Here is a 19789-nt window from a genome sequence, read left to right as displayed (position 1 = left end):
ACTGCTAGAGGTCTGCCATGAGCATGTTTATAAAACCAATGACAACACCAGCATTGTTGGATGAACTGAACTCCCATTGTTGTAAATACTTGTATGTATGTATTTAAAATTTTGTTGACTTTTTTCCTTGTTGTTTCATACAGCAGGTTTTAAAGTCTCATAAGTGGGACTTTTAGGACTTAGAGAAAGTACATCTTAATAATTTAACAAGAAATGCAGTAAAAGTTGAGTAATTATTGCTGCTTTCAAGAATTTATGAAGAATTTATTTTTCTTCAGCCTACTACTTGGATTTAAGTAGCATATGCTGTGGGAAATTATGTAGTATTGCCTAACACTTCTGTGTTCATAGCTCAAGCAGATTTATTTTAAGTGCTAGTATTTTTGTAACCTTTTGGAGTGGACTCTGACATTCTGAGGTAAGTCTGTAGCATAAATAAGTTAAAGCTGAGAACTTCCAGTTTACATACTATAAACTAATTAAACCATCTTAAAATTGTTCAGTAAGTGGAAATATTCATTAGTCAACATTAGTGTACTTCTCTCAGGATTTGCTGTAGCAAACGAAGAAGAAAATAGGACAGTGAGCAATTGTAGTTTTGCAAATGGAAGTATAACTGAGATTTTTCCTATCCCCTGACTGCAATATAGACGAGATCTGTAAATGCTTCTAACCTATCTCTGTGGGTGCAAATAAAACTTAGAAGTTATTTAAATGAACTGTAGTATTGAGGCTTTGTTATGAATTCTTTTGCTTTCTCTTCATTGATGTTTTTTAGTTTGCAGCTAGTTTCTTATTTTTTGATACTTTTTTAATTAAGTTAACCACTCCAGTAACAGCCCTCTGCTTTGTCTGCTAAACCTTTCTGTGCTTTAATCAATTCTGTCCTCTTGTTTTAAATTTACATTACCAAATTTTGATGGTACAAGCTCTGCCTTTAACAGAACTGTTAGTGACTGTTTGAAAAGCACAATGCAGCACATGCAGTTGTGTTCATACAAAGCAAAGAATAAACCTCTGTTTGTGAATGTTCACTGATTTCAATAGGCTTTTCAGAAGCTCTGCATATTACAATTCTTAGCACCTAGAATACATACGTATTCATTAAAGCAGTACAGTTCGGCCCATGCTCGTGACTTGATTCTCTCCACCCCCTCTTCTACCGTAGTACGAAGTAGAATTATTTTTCTAATACTACTAGTGTGTTCGAGAAGATGTCAGAAGCTCTTTTCTCAAAATTGTCGATCATAAATCTTTCAGCTTCTTCCATCTTGTAAAAAGCATGTTAAAAACTAGAAGTACTTAAAGCTTTTTGGAATTTTTCATGATGACCCTTGTGACTATTGAAACTGTGAGGTACTGGACATGTATGGCATGCAATCGGTTGTATGAACAATTAGTGGAAGAGATAATTGGTATGTAGTAGTGCTATCTTTTAAAAATATGAATACTTGCTTCTTTATTTGAATATGTGGGGATTTGGCAGGATGGATGCTTAGATACCTGTTTCAAATGCTTTTCTTTTCTTTTCTTTTCTTTTTCTTTTTCTTTTTTTTGGTAACTTGGCTTTATTATTTGAACACTTTTAAACTGAATAGTTTCTGGAAGTCTGAATGTGCCTATTTTATTGTAGGAAATAGTACTTATCTGTCTCTTGAGTTTAGACTTACTGATATAACAAGTGTTCTTTACATATATGCACATGTACAAACACACCATCTACTTGAAAATCATACTGCAAGAATTTAGTAAGTAATTCTAGTTTCATTCATGTACTGCAAAATCTGTAATCAGGTATGACCTTTGCCTTTATCCCTAATGTACAATTAACATCCTTACAAAATGAAACAGGTTCTTGTTTAAAAAAAAAGTGTATTTAACAGTGTGAATTAATTGGACCCTTGATGTTTGTTTGAAAGACTAGATGTTTAAGATAATTAATCTGATATCCCAATAATGAGAAGTCCAGACAGCTATTTAATTTGAGCATTTAATTAAAACATTTAACATGCTAATATGTTGCATTTTACCTTTGTAGATGAGCCAACTAGCCCTAGTATTGACCATGATATTGCACACATTCCTGCTTCTGCTGTTATTTCTGCATCTGCCTCTCAAGCACCCGCTATAACAACTGTTCCTCCTAGTCCTGCATCTCCAATCCCTTTACTTCGGCGACAGCTTTCACACGATCATGGTAAGCATTGATTTCATTTTTTTCCATGCAATGTTTTTCCTTTTCTAAAAAAAAAATTACCTTTTCTGGAGAACAGATGTGAAAATTGTAATCTTTTATAGCTTAAAATAAATTGCAGTAATGTTATTCAGGTTAATATATATTTGATAATCTTGATCTGTTTGTAGAATCCATCAGGCCTAGTATCCTGGATAGCCAGCCTGCCACAAAAACTGAGAGGTCGAAGTCGTACGATGAAGGATTGGATGACTATAGAGAAGAGGGAAAATCGTAAGTTCAGAAAAAGTATCCATTAATTTGCAGATATTTTTGGAAGTATGTAAAAGGTTATTTTAACATCTATTTTTTCTCCCAACAGATCCATTAAGCATGTATCTAGTTTAAAGGGGATCAAGGTAGGTAAATATATGTAACAACTTTTAAGAATTATGAATGTTACTGTAAGAAGTTGTATGAATTATAAGTGCTGTGTTAAACACAGACGTGGAGTTTATTGCCACCCATCAGATTATTTGTAATTAATTTTGATATTTAATTTAGTTCTGGTTTGGGTTGTTCTCCCCCCCACCAACACACAAACACACACAAAGTTGGTGCCATATGTATCACATAAGTAATCATGGTCTGATGTTTTTGAGGTTCACCACATGGTCCTTGATTTTTCATTTTCTTCAGCCTCTGTAAACAAAGCATATTTATGGCAAGCTTTTGTAAGACAAGAACTTAGTAATGAGAGTCTAAGATTCCTGCAATGTCCTAAAATATTGTTGGGATGTGTAAAGTCACAGTTATACATTTTACTTTATGGAAACTTTAGAAATCATATTTTCCAAGGAGGTTCTGTGAGGAGATTTTCCCTGAATGAGGTGTCAGTTTTTAAAATGAAAAATTAAGCATCTTGAATGTAGAGATTATAGAGAAATGTATTTAGAGATACACTGTGGGGTTCCTTCTGTGCCTTTTTTTTAAAGGTCCCAGACAGTCAAAAATCATCAGAGGACTCTGGTTCCCGAAAAGATTCTTCTTCAGAGGTGTTTGGTGATGCCTCCAAGGAAGGGTGGCTCCATTTTCGTCAGCTTGTCACAGACAAAGGAAAGGTACCTGTTTCTTAATGTCCACCAGGATAAATATTAAACTGGTGGAAAATTAAGAATAAGATACTTGAAAGCATAGGAAAGAAATTTTCCTTTTTCTTTCTTTCTTTTATTTTTTTTAATTAAAATATTGGGGGTACAAGCTTCAATAAGACTGACAAAGTTTTAGACCTACTTGTTAGAAGATTGACCTGGGCAACTTCCTCAGCTTCTTTCTAGAGACTGTTTTCTGAACTGCTTTAATTTTACATTTCAAAGCATCTCTTCAGTAAACTCATTTCTAAGGACTAATTAAGTAGAAAGAATCAATCCCTTGATAACCAGAGTCTTTTTTCCCCTTTGCTAATAATGAGAAAAGCTCTGATATTAATGAGTGTTGCAGAGTTGTTGAGTTCAGGTTAACCTTCTGCATATTCCCAGACTAAGACTTTAGGAAAATATAGGGTCCAGAATTGCATTGTTTTATGGGTGTACGTCCGACTCAAATCAAGTTCAAAAGGCCTGGACAAGAGCCCACTTTTTTTTTTTTTTTAAACTATATTTATTCTAATGCCTCTGTGAAATTCTGTAGTTATTTGCATTCTCTGTTTCTTGCTACTGTCCTGTGTCCACACACACTTACTGTGTGTTCAGGGTGGGCAGGCTGTTGAGCAACTTGCTCCTTTAACAGAGAACTATTAACGATTCCCACTTTTGTATAGTCTTTCCGATGGTTATTCTTAAGGATGGTAAAGAAAGGTGGTTAGTATTTCTGTTCTAAAAGTTTTGGAGATGTATTTTAACTGAGAAACAATTGTAAAAAATTACTAATCTCATAAATTGGTTTGTAATTTTTCAGCGAGTTGGTGGGAGCATACGGCCATGGAAACAACTGTATGTTGTTCTTCGAGGTCATTCGCTTTATTTGTACAAGGATAAAAAGGAACAAATGACCCCATCTGAAGAAGAACAACCTATCAGCATCAATGCTTGTTTGATAGACATCTCATACTGTGAAACCAAGAGGAAAAATGTATTCAGACTCACCACATCAGACTGCGAGTATCTGTTTCAAGCTGAGGACAGAGATAATATGTTAGCATGGATTAAAGCAATACAAGACAACAGCAACTTAAATGATGAGGTAATCATGTAATATATAATACAGAAGGCATTGTTACTGTCTTTTAAAATCTGATTGTATTTTCTTTTAATTAATACTTCATCAAAAGAAATTTTTAATTAATAGATCAAAATATCTACAGGAATATGAGGTGAAATATACAGGAAAATGAGGTGAAAGGCAAAGCAGCTGAATAAATACTTTGAGTTAAAGAAAAGCTTGACATCTTGATAATCAGATAGCACACTTTTAAAATAAATGAATTAATGTTGTTGCTGACTAGTCTACAACTACGCTTGGCACTAAACTGATCTGTTAAAATTACCTAACCTTTTTTAAAAAGATAATTGCATTAGAAACATTTTGTTCTGTCTTCAGACTCTGGTTGCAAAGTCAAGTACACAGTGGCACAGTGTGATTCTCAGTCGCTAAAAAGTAAAACTCGGAAGGATTATTTTGATTGTGGTGAATGTCCATTTATATGAATTAAATGTGAATGCTAATTACAGGAAGGAAATGTACTATTGTGCATAACGTCACTACCTATACGGTTAAGTCTCACTGTCTTCGATGCATTCACGTTTCAATGATGAGCAACGGAAGAATACTTTCATGTCTGTGGTTATGCACAACTGCTCAAATTTGAAATAATTAGTCAAAGCAAAGTGGATTGATAAATATTTTTAGACGGGTGGTTAAAAGCATGGTTGAACTTAAGGCTGTTTCAGCTGTATGTATAGTGCTAATTAGTTATATAAATACTGTGTGAACATAGAATCAGGTTTTTCAGAGTAGTATTGGTGTGTTGACTTGCATGTTTTCTATTTAAACTTACTTTCAGTGTAACAAGATTTAATCAGATCTTCATTGCTTTGAAAAGAATCTAAATAGTATCATTTAATTTGTAACTACTCACAAGAATAGTTTTCCTTTTAGTTTTTAAATATTATGTCCTTGTAGTTCCCAGGGTCTACCCGTTAGATTTTAGCTGTACTAAAATGTTAATTTTTGATATGTTGTCTGTCAATAGGAAGAGTTAATTGTTGTATTTTCAAAACAAAGATTATGAAGTAGATCTCAATTCATTTTACAGGATACTGGTGTCACTAGTAGAGATCTAATTAGTCGAAGGATTAAAGAATACAGTACAATGATGAGGTAGGTAAATTATTTGCTGCCAGCAGTTTTTGTACACTTGTTACTTGGCTTCTTTTTACTGAAGTAATATCTCATTTCAGTTCTTCAAGCAGCAAAACAGAGCCATCTCCCAAAACCCCTCGTCAGAGTCTAAGTATCAGACAGACTCTGCTTGGAGCTAAAACAGAGCAGAGGACCCAGAGTCCGCATTCTCCCAAGGAAGAATCTGAAAGAAAGCTTCTCACTAAAGGTTTGTGTGCTGTGCGTATTTCTTGAGTTCCTTATAGCCCCATATAAGGCCACTGAGGTGCCTTATCTGGGTTCTTCAAACTCATGAATATACTGGTACAAAAAAGTATTAAAAAATTTCTTTAAGCTGCAGCTGTAATCACTCAGTTTTTGTAACTCCTTCATTTAGATGTTACTTTTGATATACTTCAGGTCTTCTCAGATCATTGAAGTTTTTTATTCCAGTCCTCTCTCAGGAAGGTTTTGGCTTTTTTCGTACAGCTTCATCTTCATGTAGTGTTAACAGTAGCAAACTACTGGTGTTAAGCTTCTCATGACCAAGGTTTTGACAAGTTTTGAAATATTTGTATACATACTTTATACTATTGTCTCCAGCTGACGTGGAAAAAAAAAGGTAAATTCTTTTAAATATCCTGTTAACAAAACAAAGTTTTCCAATGAAGTCTTTTATAACTTGAAAAGAAGGGTTTTTTGCTCTTTGTGTTTAAAAGGCAGAAGTGAAAATGTATTTTTTTTCCAGCACACAATTAGTGCCTGCTGAGTTCTAAAATACATGAGCCTTAAAGTCTGATGAGCTGGAACTGCAAACTTTAATCAGTAACTGAACTCCATCAGATAAAGTCACAAGCTAATTTTTTTCAAAGAATGTTTAAATTTTTGGTGCACATGATCAGACAGCTTATAAAGGTATTATATACAAATTCAGACAACTGTCTGAACAACCACTTTTGAACAATTCAGTCTTGAATTTAAGCTGCATGTGAATTCTGCTTTATGTTACCAACAAACATTCCTTTACTCCTGCTGTGCTACAGATTATGCAACTAAATTGCAATGGTGATTTAAAGGAGATGTTAAGTGAATTTCAAAAGTACTGAAAGAATATTTCCAGAAATATTTTGAACAAGAAGACAGTACTGTATTAGGAGATTTATAATGAATGGGAACTGTCATTTGTTATATGAATTATATAGTAGAGGTAAATAGAGCAACTGAACTTTTATCTGATTTTGGATAAACAGTGTTTTTAAATTTTTGAGTTGTGTTTGGAATGATTTAGGAGTGACTGAAATCTGTTAATTATCGCAAGACTAAGTAGGTCTCCATAATGTAATGTTTTGGTGTGGTTGTATTATTTCATAGCTAGCATGGCTGTTCTGTGTGGCACTGTGTAATTCAGTGGAGGCTTAATCTTGCTTTCTGAAATGTTGCTGGCTTGCATTCTTTTTTTTTTTTTTTTTTTTGTATATACCTTTAGTCTTCGAACAATGAAATTCTGCAATACCATCTACCTACATACTTCTCTAACTCTGTGGTTTGGGTATGTCCAAACATATTTTTGAATTACATAAGAGGAAGAAAGGTATGTTTAAGACAGTAGATAAGCGTTTAGTGGGTTATTGTGGGAAGCTGGGTGAATAAAAGAGGTAAAAATGCAATAGGTTATTTTATCTTCTTAAATTTATTACCTCTATTCACAATAGTTTTTGTGACTTAAATGCTCTTACATTTCTTTTTTATTTCCTTGTTTGCTTTATACTAACAAAAAGATGAGACAAGCCCACCAAAAGACAAGGGGACATGGAGAAAAGGCATTCCAAGCATCATGAGGAAGACGTTTGAAAAGAAGCCATCTGCTGTGGGAACGTTTGGTGTTAGACTTGATGACTGTCCCCCAGCTCATACCAATAAAGTACAAAAGGACAATTTTTCTTTCAATTATGATTTTTAAATGCTTTTTGCATGAATTACATTTAAAAAAATACATATATGTATAACTTTTTTTTTTTTTCAGTATATTCCACTGATTGTTGATATATGCTGCAAACTGGTTGAAGAGAGAGGTCTTGAGTACACAGGTATTTACAGAGTTCCTGGAAATAATGCTGCCATCTCAAGTATGCAAGAAGAGCTCAACAAAGGAATGACTGACATTGATGTTCATGATGATGTAAGTCTTTGATCACAGCATTTCCATTTTGAACTCCCAAAAACTTCTGGTTATGTTATGATTATAGAAATATAAAGCATGTCTGTCCCTTTCTTCTAAATGTGTAGAAATGGCGAGACTTGAATGTAATAAGCAGTTTGCTGAAATCCTTCTTCAGAAAGCTCCCAGAACCCCTTTTTACCAATGGTAAGTTGTTTCCATTATGATTTTACATTTAGGAATTGTTGTTGAACAGTTATCTTGTATCTTTAAGATGATTCAACAGAATGTCCAGTGAAATCATTGGAACTGTGTAATAAATGTTCTCTTTCTTACAGAACAGGGAGTCGTGATGATTATAGAACTTAAGAATGAGACCTGTGAATTTCTCTAATTGTGAAGGAATTACAAATACTGTTGAGGTTTTGGACTAAAATACTTTAGTATAGACAGTTTAATTTTCCATTCACTCTGACAAGCTAAAAAAACAGTTCTCAATTTTTTCCTTTTGTCATGTACCTGTTATTGTTTCTGGAGGAATTAAAAAAAAAAGGGGGGGGGGAAGGTTATGGGTGGTAACTTTGATTATAGGATGTAATCAGATATAAATTACTTCTTTAAAACTCTCCTAGAAGTATCAATAGACAAGTGAGCAAAGGCAGAATTTGACTTGTGGGAGTACAATTTCTTAAAGCATGTTTCTTCTGTAGCATTATTTTTCATATTTACTATTGGATAGCTAGGTATGACTATTTCATTCAGTAAGTGGTTGATAATATCAGTTTTTGGAGTTGGAATAGAATGATTTTTTTCACTAAGATTAAAAAATTTACAGCAAAAAAATTTTTTTTTAACTATTACAATATGATATGAAAGCTGTTTTTTCTGCTGCCATCTTACTATATTGCATACAGGTATAATGGGTTCATTTATGACTTTTAAAGGTCGTATGTATATGTTTAAATTAACTTCTGGGTTTTTTGGGTTTTTGGGGTTTTTTTACAGACAAATACGCAGATTTCATAGATGCTAACAGAAAGGAAGATCCTGTTGAACGTCTCAAAACACTGAAGAGACTGGTAAGCTGACATCAGGTATTTTGTAGGTGCACCACAAAATTAACATTAAATGTTTAATATTCTGAATAGTTATTGTTTGTTTCAGATTCATGATTTACCTGAACATCATTATGAAACTCTCAAGTTTCTTTCTGCACACCTGAAGACAGTAGCAGAGAATTCAGAAAAGAACAAGGTATCAGAAACAAAAATATAATGTATTGTGTTTTGCTTCATTCATTAAGCACTTTTTTTTTATGCAGGATTATTTCTAGTGAATAAGCCCATATTTTATTATTGTAAATAAAATTAAGGCCTTTGCTATATTGAGAAGATCTTTGGTTTAGACTAAGGACTCCTTCAAAATATGTACTAGTTGAGTATGAATAAAGTTGGAGTTTATTTAAACTAGTGCTGCTTCTTGTGGGAATAACTGCTTATATCCTGAATCTGTCCTAAGTCTGTAAATTTCATGTAATCCAACCAGAAACCAATATGAGTGTGGCTGGGCAGGGATTTTGAATAGTTTAAGCAAACGCTTTTGATTAATATACTGCAGATTTTCTGTGTAAGGCCTAGAGGAATGCTGTGCATGTTGTCTATTAATAGTTGGCTTTGAAGATGAAAAGAAGTAGGTGTCTGGTAATACCCTTGTAAAAATTTAATTAGTTCTTTATTGTGCAGAGCTCTGTAAAATACAATATCAGTTCTTACTTTTGCTGGGTTTTACTGGGTTTTAGAATCTTTCGGAGTAAAAGGTTTGGGTAAAACTTAGGCAAATGTCTAAATCTTGTTTACAAAGGCTAAGTCACATCAGCTTTGCGTGGGGCCTGGGTTCCTGGACACTTCAGTGATTTTTTTAAGAATAGGACTTGCTGTAATTACTTGAATGTTTAATGACCAGATAAATGCTGATGGCTTAAAGATAATTATGGTGTAGAGGGTAGTGATCTTTTGATTAACACCACTAGGGATAGACTTTTGTCATTTCCATAGGGTGGGGACAGGGTCTGAGTTATTCTGCATTAACTGCTTCCTTGCATGCTATAATCTACAGTGAATGCAAATAATAATATTCCTTTTTTCAGAGTGGGGTAAGTGAACTCAAAGCTACATAGTATTGGTGTGGCTATGAATATGCAATGATACAGGAGGAAGTTGATGAGATTGATGCTATTTAAAACTTAATAGATGAACCTATGGCCAACTTTAAGTCTTGAATCATTTAAAAGATGGGAAAATGTCTTTGTTCAAATAAACATGGCAGGTTCCTACATCAGTTGTACAAGTAATACCCTCTAGTTAATACTTTTTAAATTTTTATTTATTTAGTTTTACAAATGATCACATTTTGAGTGTAATTATAGTCAACATTATAATGGAATGATAGTACCTGCCATTTTTAGGTGCGACATCTAAAGCAAGCCTTTATCATTTTATGTATTCAGTGTACTGTATAAATATTGTTTAAATAGCCGTAATAGTGTAGAATACATAAGGACAGATGGGTGAAGTTGTATTTTAATTGTATGACTTGCCCAAAACCACAGTCCAAGTCAAAGCAAGGATTAGGGCTGGGGGCGTTCTGCTTGCAATTTTGTTCTAATAAGAACGAGGCCCTTATCTCCTGTTTATTACCAGTCTATTCCATGTCACAACAGGAAGAGTAAACTGTAAGTCAAATAAGTAAGCAGAAATAGAAGATAAAAGTGTTTTGCTGCTTCCTTCTTGAAATTTTGTCAGAGATGTAGTTTAAAAAGTAAATAAAGTGAATGATTAATGTGGTTGACATGACTGGATAACTCTGAGTCTATCCTGTGAATAGATTTGTAGTGTCTATAATGTTGGTTGCTGCCACCTCCTCCAAAGTAAATGTGAGCTGAATGAGCTCTTTGTCAGTAGACAAAATAGTGTTTGATTAGTAGCTCATTTTTTTTCATGTGTCATGTAAACATTTTCAGATTAAAACCCAGGAAACTTCCAGTGCCTTTTTTTTGGAAGTGTCTTAAAACATCAGTGTTTCCAAATAAAACAAAAATAGTCCCTTCATCAAAGAAAAAAAAAAAAAAGCAACCTCCCGCTCAAAACTATGCAGTGTGTGTGTGAGTTCTTTAGTCTAGACTTTTCTGTGCTTGCCGAGCTCTTTACTTAAAATGGTTCAATGAACGTTTAATTTTGAACTGCGGAAAAGTTGCATGCATTTATTTCAGTTGTGTATAGAAGAGTTGTAATGTAGTGCAACATCCTACCTAATTGGTAATGTGTTTTTAAAAACTTTTTCTTTGTCCTTATTTAAAATAGTTCTCAAATGTTAATGGTATTATGTTAATGTATTGTACTTTCTTACTGTAAATGTGTGGTGTGGAAAACTTTCATTTCTTAGATGGAGCCAAGAAACCTGGCAATAGTATTTGGTCCAACACTCGTGAGGACGTCTGATGATAACATGACACACATGGTTACGCACATGCCAGATCAATACAAAATTGTAGAAACACTCATTCAAAAAGTAAGTGGATGCATTTCATTATTTAAAAAAAAATAAGATCATGCACAGACAGACCAGCTTTCTCTTATTGAGCCGGTCTGGCTCTGGTATTTGTCCTTCGAATTCAAGGATATCATTTTTACTGATGTCCGTGTTTGGTTGTTCCACATTTGTGTTTTGTGTTTCCTGTGGGGTTTTCACTTTTTTTATTTTAAATTGTAGCATGACTGGTTTTTCACAGAAGATGATGCTGAAGAACCTCTTGTAAGTATTGTGGCATAAATATTTGTGTTCTAATTATCTTAGTTTAGAATCTGCTTCTGCTGTTTCTAGAATGTCTTTATATTTCTTATTACATCACTGTATGATTTGCTCTTCAGAAGCGACTTTTTAACTCTCCAGTCCTTGCAGTAATGAATTTTAAAAAAGGCCATGCATTTGTTTTAAAAACATAAAGCAATATGGAAAAATTAGAACTCACAAGGAAAGTGTATCCTCAGGTGAATAATGCAGTTTTCTAAATGCTGTTGAATCATAATGAGCTATTTATGAAACGATGATGAAGAGATCTTTGTTTATTAACTATAGACAGCAGTTCAGGAGGAAAACACTGTAGAATCTCAGCCAGTGCCAAACATAGATCATTTACTCACCAACATTGGAAGGACGGGAGTATCTCCTGGAGACGTATCAGGTAACTCTTGCCTGGACAGCGTTAGTCCATAGGCTAGAATAACCTACTCTGTTAACTCACTGTAACTTTCAATTTCTATTTTCTTTTACTAATAAATTGCTTTTCTCTTTTCAAAAAGATCATTAATAGTCTTTAAAAACTTGAATTGTTAATAATCATGCATGATATAAATTGGAAAACTTTGTTGTCTAACAGGAATATAATCATTGAAAGGTGAATTTCGCACGTACTATTTTATTTATTCACAGTAACCCATCCAATCATCATTGTGAGGTGAAGCAGATACGCTGCTGTAAAGTGGTTTGTTGTGATGGCAGAAAGATTGATCTTCTCCGGTGTTCTAATATTGCTCCTTCCCAGTGTTAGGAATGAAAAAAAAAAAAAAAAAAAAAAAAGTTATGTTTTCTTGACAAGTGGCAGACACTTTAATTGCAGTATGTCTATACTAAAGCTGATTTCCTTCTGTTTATGAATGCCATCCTCTTTTGTGGCTAAGGACAAGCACTGCAGGCTCTTTTTTGGTGACTTTTTCCTCCCTTCCCTTCACTATAATGTTGCACTAACCCAGCATGTTATATCCCACAAATGTTATCCCTTCGTCTCTAGCTTTTGTTTCAGTTTTCAAAGGGTTGTTCAGCACTTACTGAAACAGTCACTTTATACTGATGTTGTAACAGGCGAAGTGGGAGGAGTCTATCACACGGTGATGTCATTAGTGGATTCTGTGATGTCACTGATGGACAACTGGAACTGTAGGAAGAAGGAGGACTGTTGCCCACACTGTAGCTGCCTTGTCTGCAGAAACCCCCGTTTCTTGTAAATGGAAAAAAAAAAAAAAGTTGATCTGTGCTGTAAATTTTCTTTTAAGAGTATTTTAAACAGATCAATGCTACTTTTTAAAAGTTTTTCTGCTGTTTCTTGTTATCTCTGAAGCAGACCCTGAGGAGAAATAGCATGGTATGGTCTACCAGTCTTTCTAGTCATAAAGCATTAGCCATGTGTCAAAAAGGGGTGTGGCAGGGGGCTCAGCTCACTCTTTCTAGGGAGAAAGTCCCTAAAGTTGGAAAACATCCAAGTTCATATTTTCTAGTCACTGTGCTAGCCCCTTCCTACCCCCTTTGTAACTGTATAATCTTGGGTTTTGCGAGACAGTGAAACTATGGTGTCCATTTTTCATTTCATAATAGCGCTTGTTATGGAAAAGTACAAAACTGGTAGCTGCTGAAAATAAAATTTTAACTATACATAGTCAGAGGTGAAGAGAGATGTAAAATTGGGGTTTAACACACCAAATACAACTTAATTCCTTCAAACGATTCAAGTTTCACAAAAAGAATATTGACTACAAGAACTGTGATTTGTATTTAGGGCAGCCAACAATACTAAGGCATTCAATTTTGCTTTGTGTATCCTGAATCTCAGGAGAGTACGCAGTACAATCCTGAAAAGGTCTCTCAGCTGCGGTTTTGCAGGGGCTGTATTCTTAAAACATTGAATAAACATTAGTATTTCTGTTTTTTTATTTAGAAGAACAGGGCTCCTTTGCCATTCCTATCATTGAGCTGGTTCTGCCTACAATTCACAGCATCCTTTCATGGCGGTGGCTTTCTGTGGTGCAGCTTGCATCTTTGTGAGCTCTGACTATCCACTCTGTTCTGGTTTTTATTTGCTTCACATTTTGTTCTGTGCTTGTCTTTTTCCATAAGTCCAGCATTGTCTGTAGCAAAAAAATAATAAATAAATAAATAAATTTGCACAGAACTAAGCAGAATTTTTTTTTAATTTTTCCACAGATTCAGCTACTAGTGACTCAGCAAAATCTAAGGTAAATTATTTTGTGAAATTATATAGTAATAAACTTCTGAAATCTGTTAGATATTTACTTGCTTTATTAAACTAATTGCTTATATGTGGGTGTAATATAGAGCTACGTAGAATTTTTTAAATAAGAGGAAATACTGTTTTCTCATCACTTGATTTTGAAGTCCTACACTGAAAAAGTATCACTAGTTTGTAGTTTGTTGCATCTTCCAGGGCAGTCAGCTACAGACATAGAAACAGCTATGTTCCAAACTCTTTTAATTTTGAACTCTTTATCTCCTTTTTGAATCTCATGTAGCAGAGGTAAATGTATATAGTATATTCCTCTTTATTGTTGGCATACTACTTACTCCTAGACGGTATTTTTTGTCTTCTTATTTCATTGGATAAAGTATATGTAGAATTTAGCCTTTTCTTCTTCAGAAGGTGATAGCTCCTCCTCTTATAGAAAACCAAGGAGAGTGATTAAAGACTGCCATGCTACATCTCATTAGAAAGTATTACTGTGGTTGGGAGAATAGTCTACTAGACAGGGAATAAGACTGGAACTTGGGCAATAGTTCAGTCCTTGATTTACCACCAGATTTCTCACCTGACCCACGGACAAATCTTTCAGTCTCTTTGGCTGTGGTTGAACAGTCACTAATATTGGATGGATGCCTATAGTGCCAGGTGGTCTGGCAGCATGCAGTTGATCTTGTTCAGGTACAAGCACATGATACAGCTTTATGCTGTATCCCAGTTTGTATGAAGTGCTATCCTGAGCTCATCCTCCTGGTTCATTGCAAGATGCTGACCCAGTGGCTTTGTTGAGGATATTTGCTGGTGGCTCAGCCACTGCCTTGAAAAAGCCCTTTTGGGATACCGTGTCATGTTGCCTCTGTCAGAATGCTGTGTTATTTGCAGCTTGCCCCTCACTAAGCACCTTTTGCAAGCAGTGCAGAGCAACAGCATCAGTCAGACTGTGGTCACAAGCCTGCAAGCGGCAATGCAGATGCATGCAGGTTTCCTCTGGCAGCAGCCTCGGTTCCTGCTCAGCCTGGATCACTTGCAGCCAGATAGGCTTCAAGTGGAGTTCCAGCTGGCTGCATTGCTGGATATCCTTTCTGGCGAGAAGGATATGATCATACCTGTTCCCCTTCCCATGAAAAAATATCAGCTGGCTGCACTGCTGCATATTCTCTCTAGTGAGAAGGATATGATTGTACCTGTTCCCATTCCCATGAAATATCCTGAGTTTGCACATCTTTTATGGGGACAGTAACTAAATCAAGAGGGCCGTTTGAGTGGTGACTTGTCGTCCCTGAACACAAGTGGTTTGTTGTTCATCAGTTTAGGATTGGCATTTGTCAGCTAGCACTAGAATTCGGGAGGAGTCATCTACCATTCAGAAGGGTTTTTTTGCACACTGCCCATAGGCAGTTATTGTGCAGGAGATCATACCAGGCTGCGCAGATGCTTGTTTCCATAATGGCATCAGAGCTCTCAACAAGGCTTAAGTGTTTCTTCTGTCCAATTTCTCCTGGTCTCTACCAGCTCTGCATCAAGAGCATGGAGCATTTGTCTGTCATGTAGCAGGATGTTATGGATATCCATGAACACTTTTCCTACTGTTACTTTGCTAGAAATCCTCCCCAACTCTTCCCTGTCCATAGTCATGTATACAAATTAGAACAACTTTGCTGCTGGACCTGTCATGCTCAATATAGCCATTGTATTATTTTCTTGCTGTTTAACCCTGGCTCATGAAGTCATATACTGGCAATTTTGACCATTTCCAGGACCTTTTTAATTAATTTGTGAGGAGCTATTGAATCAGAAGGAAATACGCACTTAGCCTCATCACCAAGAAAAAGTTGTTCAAGAAAAACCCCAAAACCTAAGTTTGCTCTTTTCGTTCAGTACACTGCATGCCTGCTAYTGCATTTATGCTGCAGTAGTAGGCATCCCAGCAACAGAGTTCAATGTCATGTGGGGCTGCAATTCTTTATTTATGGAGCATGGAAGCACTTTGTTGGACAAGAGCCAAATAGATGATGATTAGGGTGAATTAATTTTCCCTTTGTCTTTAAGCTTATTCTCTGACAGGATATCTAATCAGTAGATGATCCTTTTAGTAATCATGTCCCAGTTGATGGCAGTCCTTCCTCACTTTTCCTCACCCTCTCTGAAGTGCTGCACAGTAACAAATGATTGGAATTTCAGAGGCTTTTTGAGCATAGCCCCTTCGCTGCTGGTATGGGTCTTCCTTTCCTCAGGTCAGAGAAAGAGGCTGGACATCTGAACACTGACTTAGATGCAGTTAGCTGAAACCTAAGCTGCTGCTGTTGATCCCTAGAAGCAAATGCAAATTTCAGTCCTGCTGTGTTAAAGGTCCCCTTCTGTAAGCACCTGCCCTTTTCTGTTCATAGCATTGCTGTTTTCTTTTCTTGAATGTCTATAGTGTGCAAAGTGCACTGGTCAATGGTCAATGACAGGGTGGTCTCTGCTCCAATCCTCCCATTTTTGAAAAATAGCAAAGGGGTAGAAAGCAGGAAAGCTCATAGCTTTGAGCTGGCCAGGTGATAGTGTTGTCAGTGTAGTGAGAATAATTTTTAATGAAATTTACAAAATGGAATAATTGGGCTTTTCCAATTTTTGCTTCTATGTTATTCTAAGAGCAGACTTTTCTGCTTTAGAAGGAATCTGTTTATTTCTGTGTATTTTTTGTACTTATGGCTAAATTGGGGTTTTGTATAGCTTTGATTGTATTGATAGTATTGAATGGGTATGGCTTTCAAACTTGGACAACCTGAAAGATGAAAAACAGCAAAAAAATTGCTGCAGAAGTTAGCCTTTTCACACAGGTAAGAGGAGGGACCAAAGCTGCACTCTCAGGACCTCGTCTGTCCAGCAGTTTCCATTACAAACCAATTTTGAAAAGGTGGTCTTGCCTTAAAGCAGTCTGCCTTATTACTCAGTCTAAACCCAAATATCTGCTTGCAAAAAAAAAAAGATCTTTGTCAGGTTGAAGGGACTCAGGTGAAAAGGATGCAGATTGACTAGTAAGACAATTTAATGTAGACTACAGAAAGAACATGGAAATATTTCCTGAATAAAGGCATCATTCTTCTCCGGATATGTATTTAAAAAGTCCCAGACTAATGAGTGTTTCTTTGCAATTTCTAATCAAGACCCCTCCCCCCCCCCTTTTTTTTTTTTTGAAACAGGGTTCTTGGGGTTCTGGAAAGGATCAGTATAGCAAGGAACTGCTTGTGTCCTCCATTTTTGCAGCAGCTAGTCGCAAGCGGAAAAAAACAAAAGAGAAACCGCAACCAAGCAGCTCAGAAGATGAGTTGGATAATGTGTTTTTCAAGAAGGAGCTTGCAGAGCAATCTCGTGGTGATATAACAAAAGAGGTCATAACTAAAGGGGAATATGAAAAAGAGAGAGACACAGGGAGAAAACAGAGGATGTTTGTCCTGAAGGAAAAAGAGAACAGCAGTAAAAAAGATGTGAATGTTGTAAAGGATGAGAAGAAGTCGTTAAAGAAAGAAAGTATCCTGTCAGAGGAACCTTCACTGCCTTACCATGAAAAACATACAAAATCGCCTAATCTCAGCTGTCGGCAAACCATGCAGAAGAATAACCCTAAAATGCCTATTTCACAGTCGTCTTCCCAGGTTGAGGAGACAGTGTCTGACTCTGGCACTATGCTTAGCACTTCCTCCCAGGCTTCCAAACACAGATATTCATGCGAAAAAGTAGCCAGCCCTGAAATTAAACACAATAAGTTTTTAGCAGCTGATGTCAGTTCCATCACCTCAGATTATTCAACTACTTCATCTGCTATGTATATGACTGGCTTAGATGCCAGTATGCTGAGCCCTGGGGTGCAGTTAGTGACAGAAAGCAAGGGAGAAGATGCTGATGATGAAAGAAGTGAATTGATCAACGAAGGACGTCCTGTGGAGACAGACAGCGAAAGTGATTTCCCTGTCTTTGCCACAAGTGCTACTGCTGAAAGGCTGTCTAAGGCAAAAGTTTCAGAAGTGGTAAAGACAAGTCGGAGGAACTCTGAAGAAAGTGAAGTAAGTTGTACTGAGGGAAGTTCAACACCAAAGTTAGAGAGCCGCAGACTTTTTAGCTCACACAAACTTATTGAATGTGATACACTGTCTAGGAGAAAGTCTGCACGGCACAAAACGGACAGTGAGGGTTCAGGGGATGCGAAGAGTGAGAAGGACTTGCCTACTGTGACCAAAATGTTTGACATAATGAAAAAAGGAAGATCAACAAGCAGTTTAGCTACATCAGCCAGAAGTGAGACTGATAAACAAGAACCTACCTGGAGACTTAAAATTACAGATAGGTTAAAGCTGCGACTCAAATCAGCTGCAGATGATATGTTTGGAGTTGGGAATCAAAAATCTAACTCTGCAGAGACTGCAAAGAGAAAAAATATCAGACGAAGGCATACGCTTGGAGGACAGAGGGATTTCGCTGAAATAAGTGTCCTGAATGCTTGGAAAGCTCAAGAGCCAAGTCAAAGTAGAGAGAGGGAATCTGAGCTTTCAGCTGTGAATCGGTTGAAGCCAAAATGTCCAGCCCATGACTTCTCAATCTCAGACTGGCTTGCACAAGAACGTTTACGCACTAGCACAACTGACCTTAATACGGGTGAAACTGGAAAGCCCAGACTTGAGAACACTAGTTTAGCAGATGTTTCAAAGGCAGATCTGCCTTTTTCTGCAGAGATGCAGGCAGATGAAGGCAGTTCTTCCAGCAGCTTGACTTTGATTAACAGAACACCACCGTCGGGACCATTTCAGCCACCAGACCAGGTAAATGGCGAAAGTTATCAGAATATGAACAAAAACAACTTTAGCCCAGCAGTTGATGCCCATCCTCATAAACTGTCTGGGACCCAAGTGGTTAGATCTCGATTCTACCAGTATCTTTGAAATGGGGAGATATGTCCACTACAGCAATTCATTAACTTACTGTTACACTTCCCAGTAACTGTGTGTGTATGTGTGTGTGTACATATATATATATATTTTTTTTCCTGTACTGTTGTTGTTATGCAGCCTTCATTTGGGCTGGTTTCATCAATGTGCACTGTGGAACGTCTTCACAGTGCATTACCACAGCCAGAAGAACACTAAAGTTAAAGTATATATATATATATTTTAAGAAAAAGTATATTTGATGGCTGCATACAAATGTTGAACAAAGCATCTGATGCAACATGCTGTGTAGTGTATACATGGTTTTATGATTGAGAGTTGGCCTGGCATTAGTATGCAGAAAAATTGTTCTTTTGGTTTAGTCACTAACAAGTGCCTCATAATAAATTCATTTGGTTTGTTAGGGTGCCATATTGTTAAATTAGAGAAACTTATTACAAACAAATGAATGCATTTTACTGTTAAAGAGTTTCATTACATTTTACAAATGTTAACACAGGTGGCTACAGAGCTTCCATTCCTTAGGCATTCCAGTAAGTCTCGGAGTTTTATATTTCCAATTTTAATACAGATTTTGAGTTTTATGTGACTTGAATTTTTAATCTTTCTGTAAAATAAGTAACTTAAATGTACATATTACATGTGTATCTTTTTTTCAGATACCAGATTTGATATAAATGTTGTAACATAGGCGTGTGGATAGTAGATGCTGGATGGAACTGGTTTCTTTTATTGAGAATATAATTCTGCATGAAGACCTAATGAATCCAAACCTGTACCATGCCTGTGTGCATACCCACTTAAACACTGGAAATAAAATTGTTTTGTTGACTCTTGTGTGATGTGAATTTCATTCTAATGAATGGTTTTAAAATGTCATGTTTACAAGTTGCAATCAGCAACTGCACTCAGCATCAGAAAAAAAACTGTAGTTATTGCCTAAAATGAATGGCGTTTTGCGTGGAAAGAGGCAGCTCACAGGTTCTGAGTGGCTGAACGTAAAGACGCTGCTTATTACCAGCGTGTCCCCCCCATATGATAAACACTGCTTCTCTTAGTGTCGTCACACA

General features: G+C 36.1%; 1 protein-coding gene across 2 annotated transcripts in view; it reads left to right on the top strand.

Moving 5' to 3' along the window:
* Positions 1-19550, top strand: part of ARHGAP21 (Rho GTPase activating protein 21) — a 119074-nt gene extending 99524 nt beyond the window's left edge. The window contains exons 9-26 of one of the 2 annotated variants that reach the window (XM_026065774.1): positions 2039-2197; positions 2365-2467; positions 2556-2592; positions 3169-3294; positions 4130-4414; positions 5487-5551; positions 5632-5780; positions 7330-7472; positions 7575-7730; positions 7838-7916; positions 8715-8788; positions 8874-8963; positions 11151-11276; positions 11478-11519; positions 11844-11949; positions 13743-13774; positions 16980-18593; positions 19379-19550. In XM_026065774.1, coding sequence (XP_025921559.1) covers positions 2039-2197; positions 2365-2467; positions 2556-2592; positions 3169-3294; positions 4130-4414; positions 5487-5551; positions 5632-5780; positions 7330-7472; positions 7575-7730; positions 7838-7916; positions 8715-8788; positions 8874-8963; positions 11151-11276; positions 11478-11519; positions 11844-11949; positions 13743-13774; positions 16980-18593; positions 19379-19396 — 3404 coding nt within the window. In that variant the 3' untranslated portion in view covers positions 19397-19550. Of the gene's footprint in view, positions 1-2038; positions 2198-2364; positions 2468-2555; positions 2593-3168; positions 3295-4129; positions 4415-5486; positions 5552-5631; positions 5781-7329; positions 7473-7574; positions 7731-7837; positions 7917-8714; positions 8789-8873; positions 8964-11150; positions 11277-11477; positions 11520-11843; positions 11950-13742; positions 13775-16979 lie in introns of both variants that reach the window. The other variant, XM_026065773.1, reaches the window with a different exon arrangement.
* Positions 19551-19789: the final 239 nt, after the last annotated feature.

This window comes from Apteryx rowi, unplaced genomic scaffold (genome assembly GCF_003343035.1).
Source record: "Apteryx rowi isolate R43461 unplaced genomic scaffold, aptRow1 scaffold_231, whole genome shotgun sequence".
In the NCBI taxonomy this organism is placed as follows: Eukaryota; Metazoa; Chordata; class Aves; order Apterygiformes; family Apterygidae; genus Apteryx; species Apteryx rowi.
The sequence above is the reverse complement of the archived record's forward strand: the minus strand, read 5'-3'. Positions and strand labels throughout refer to the sequence as shown.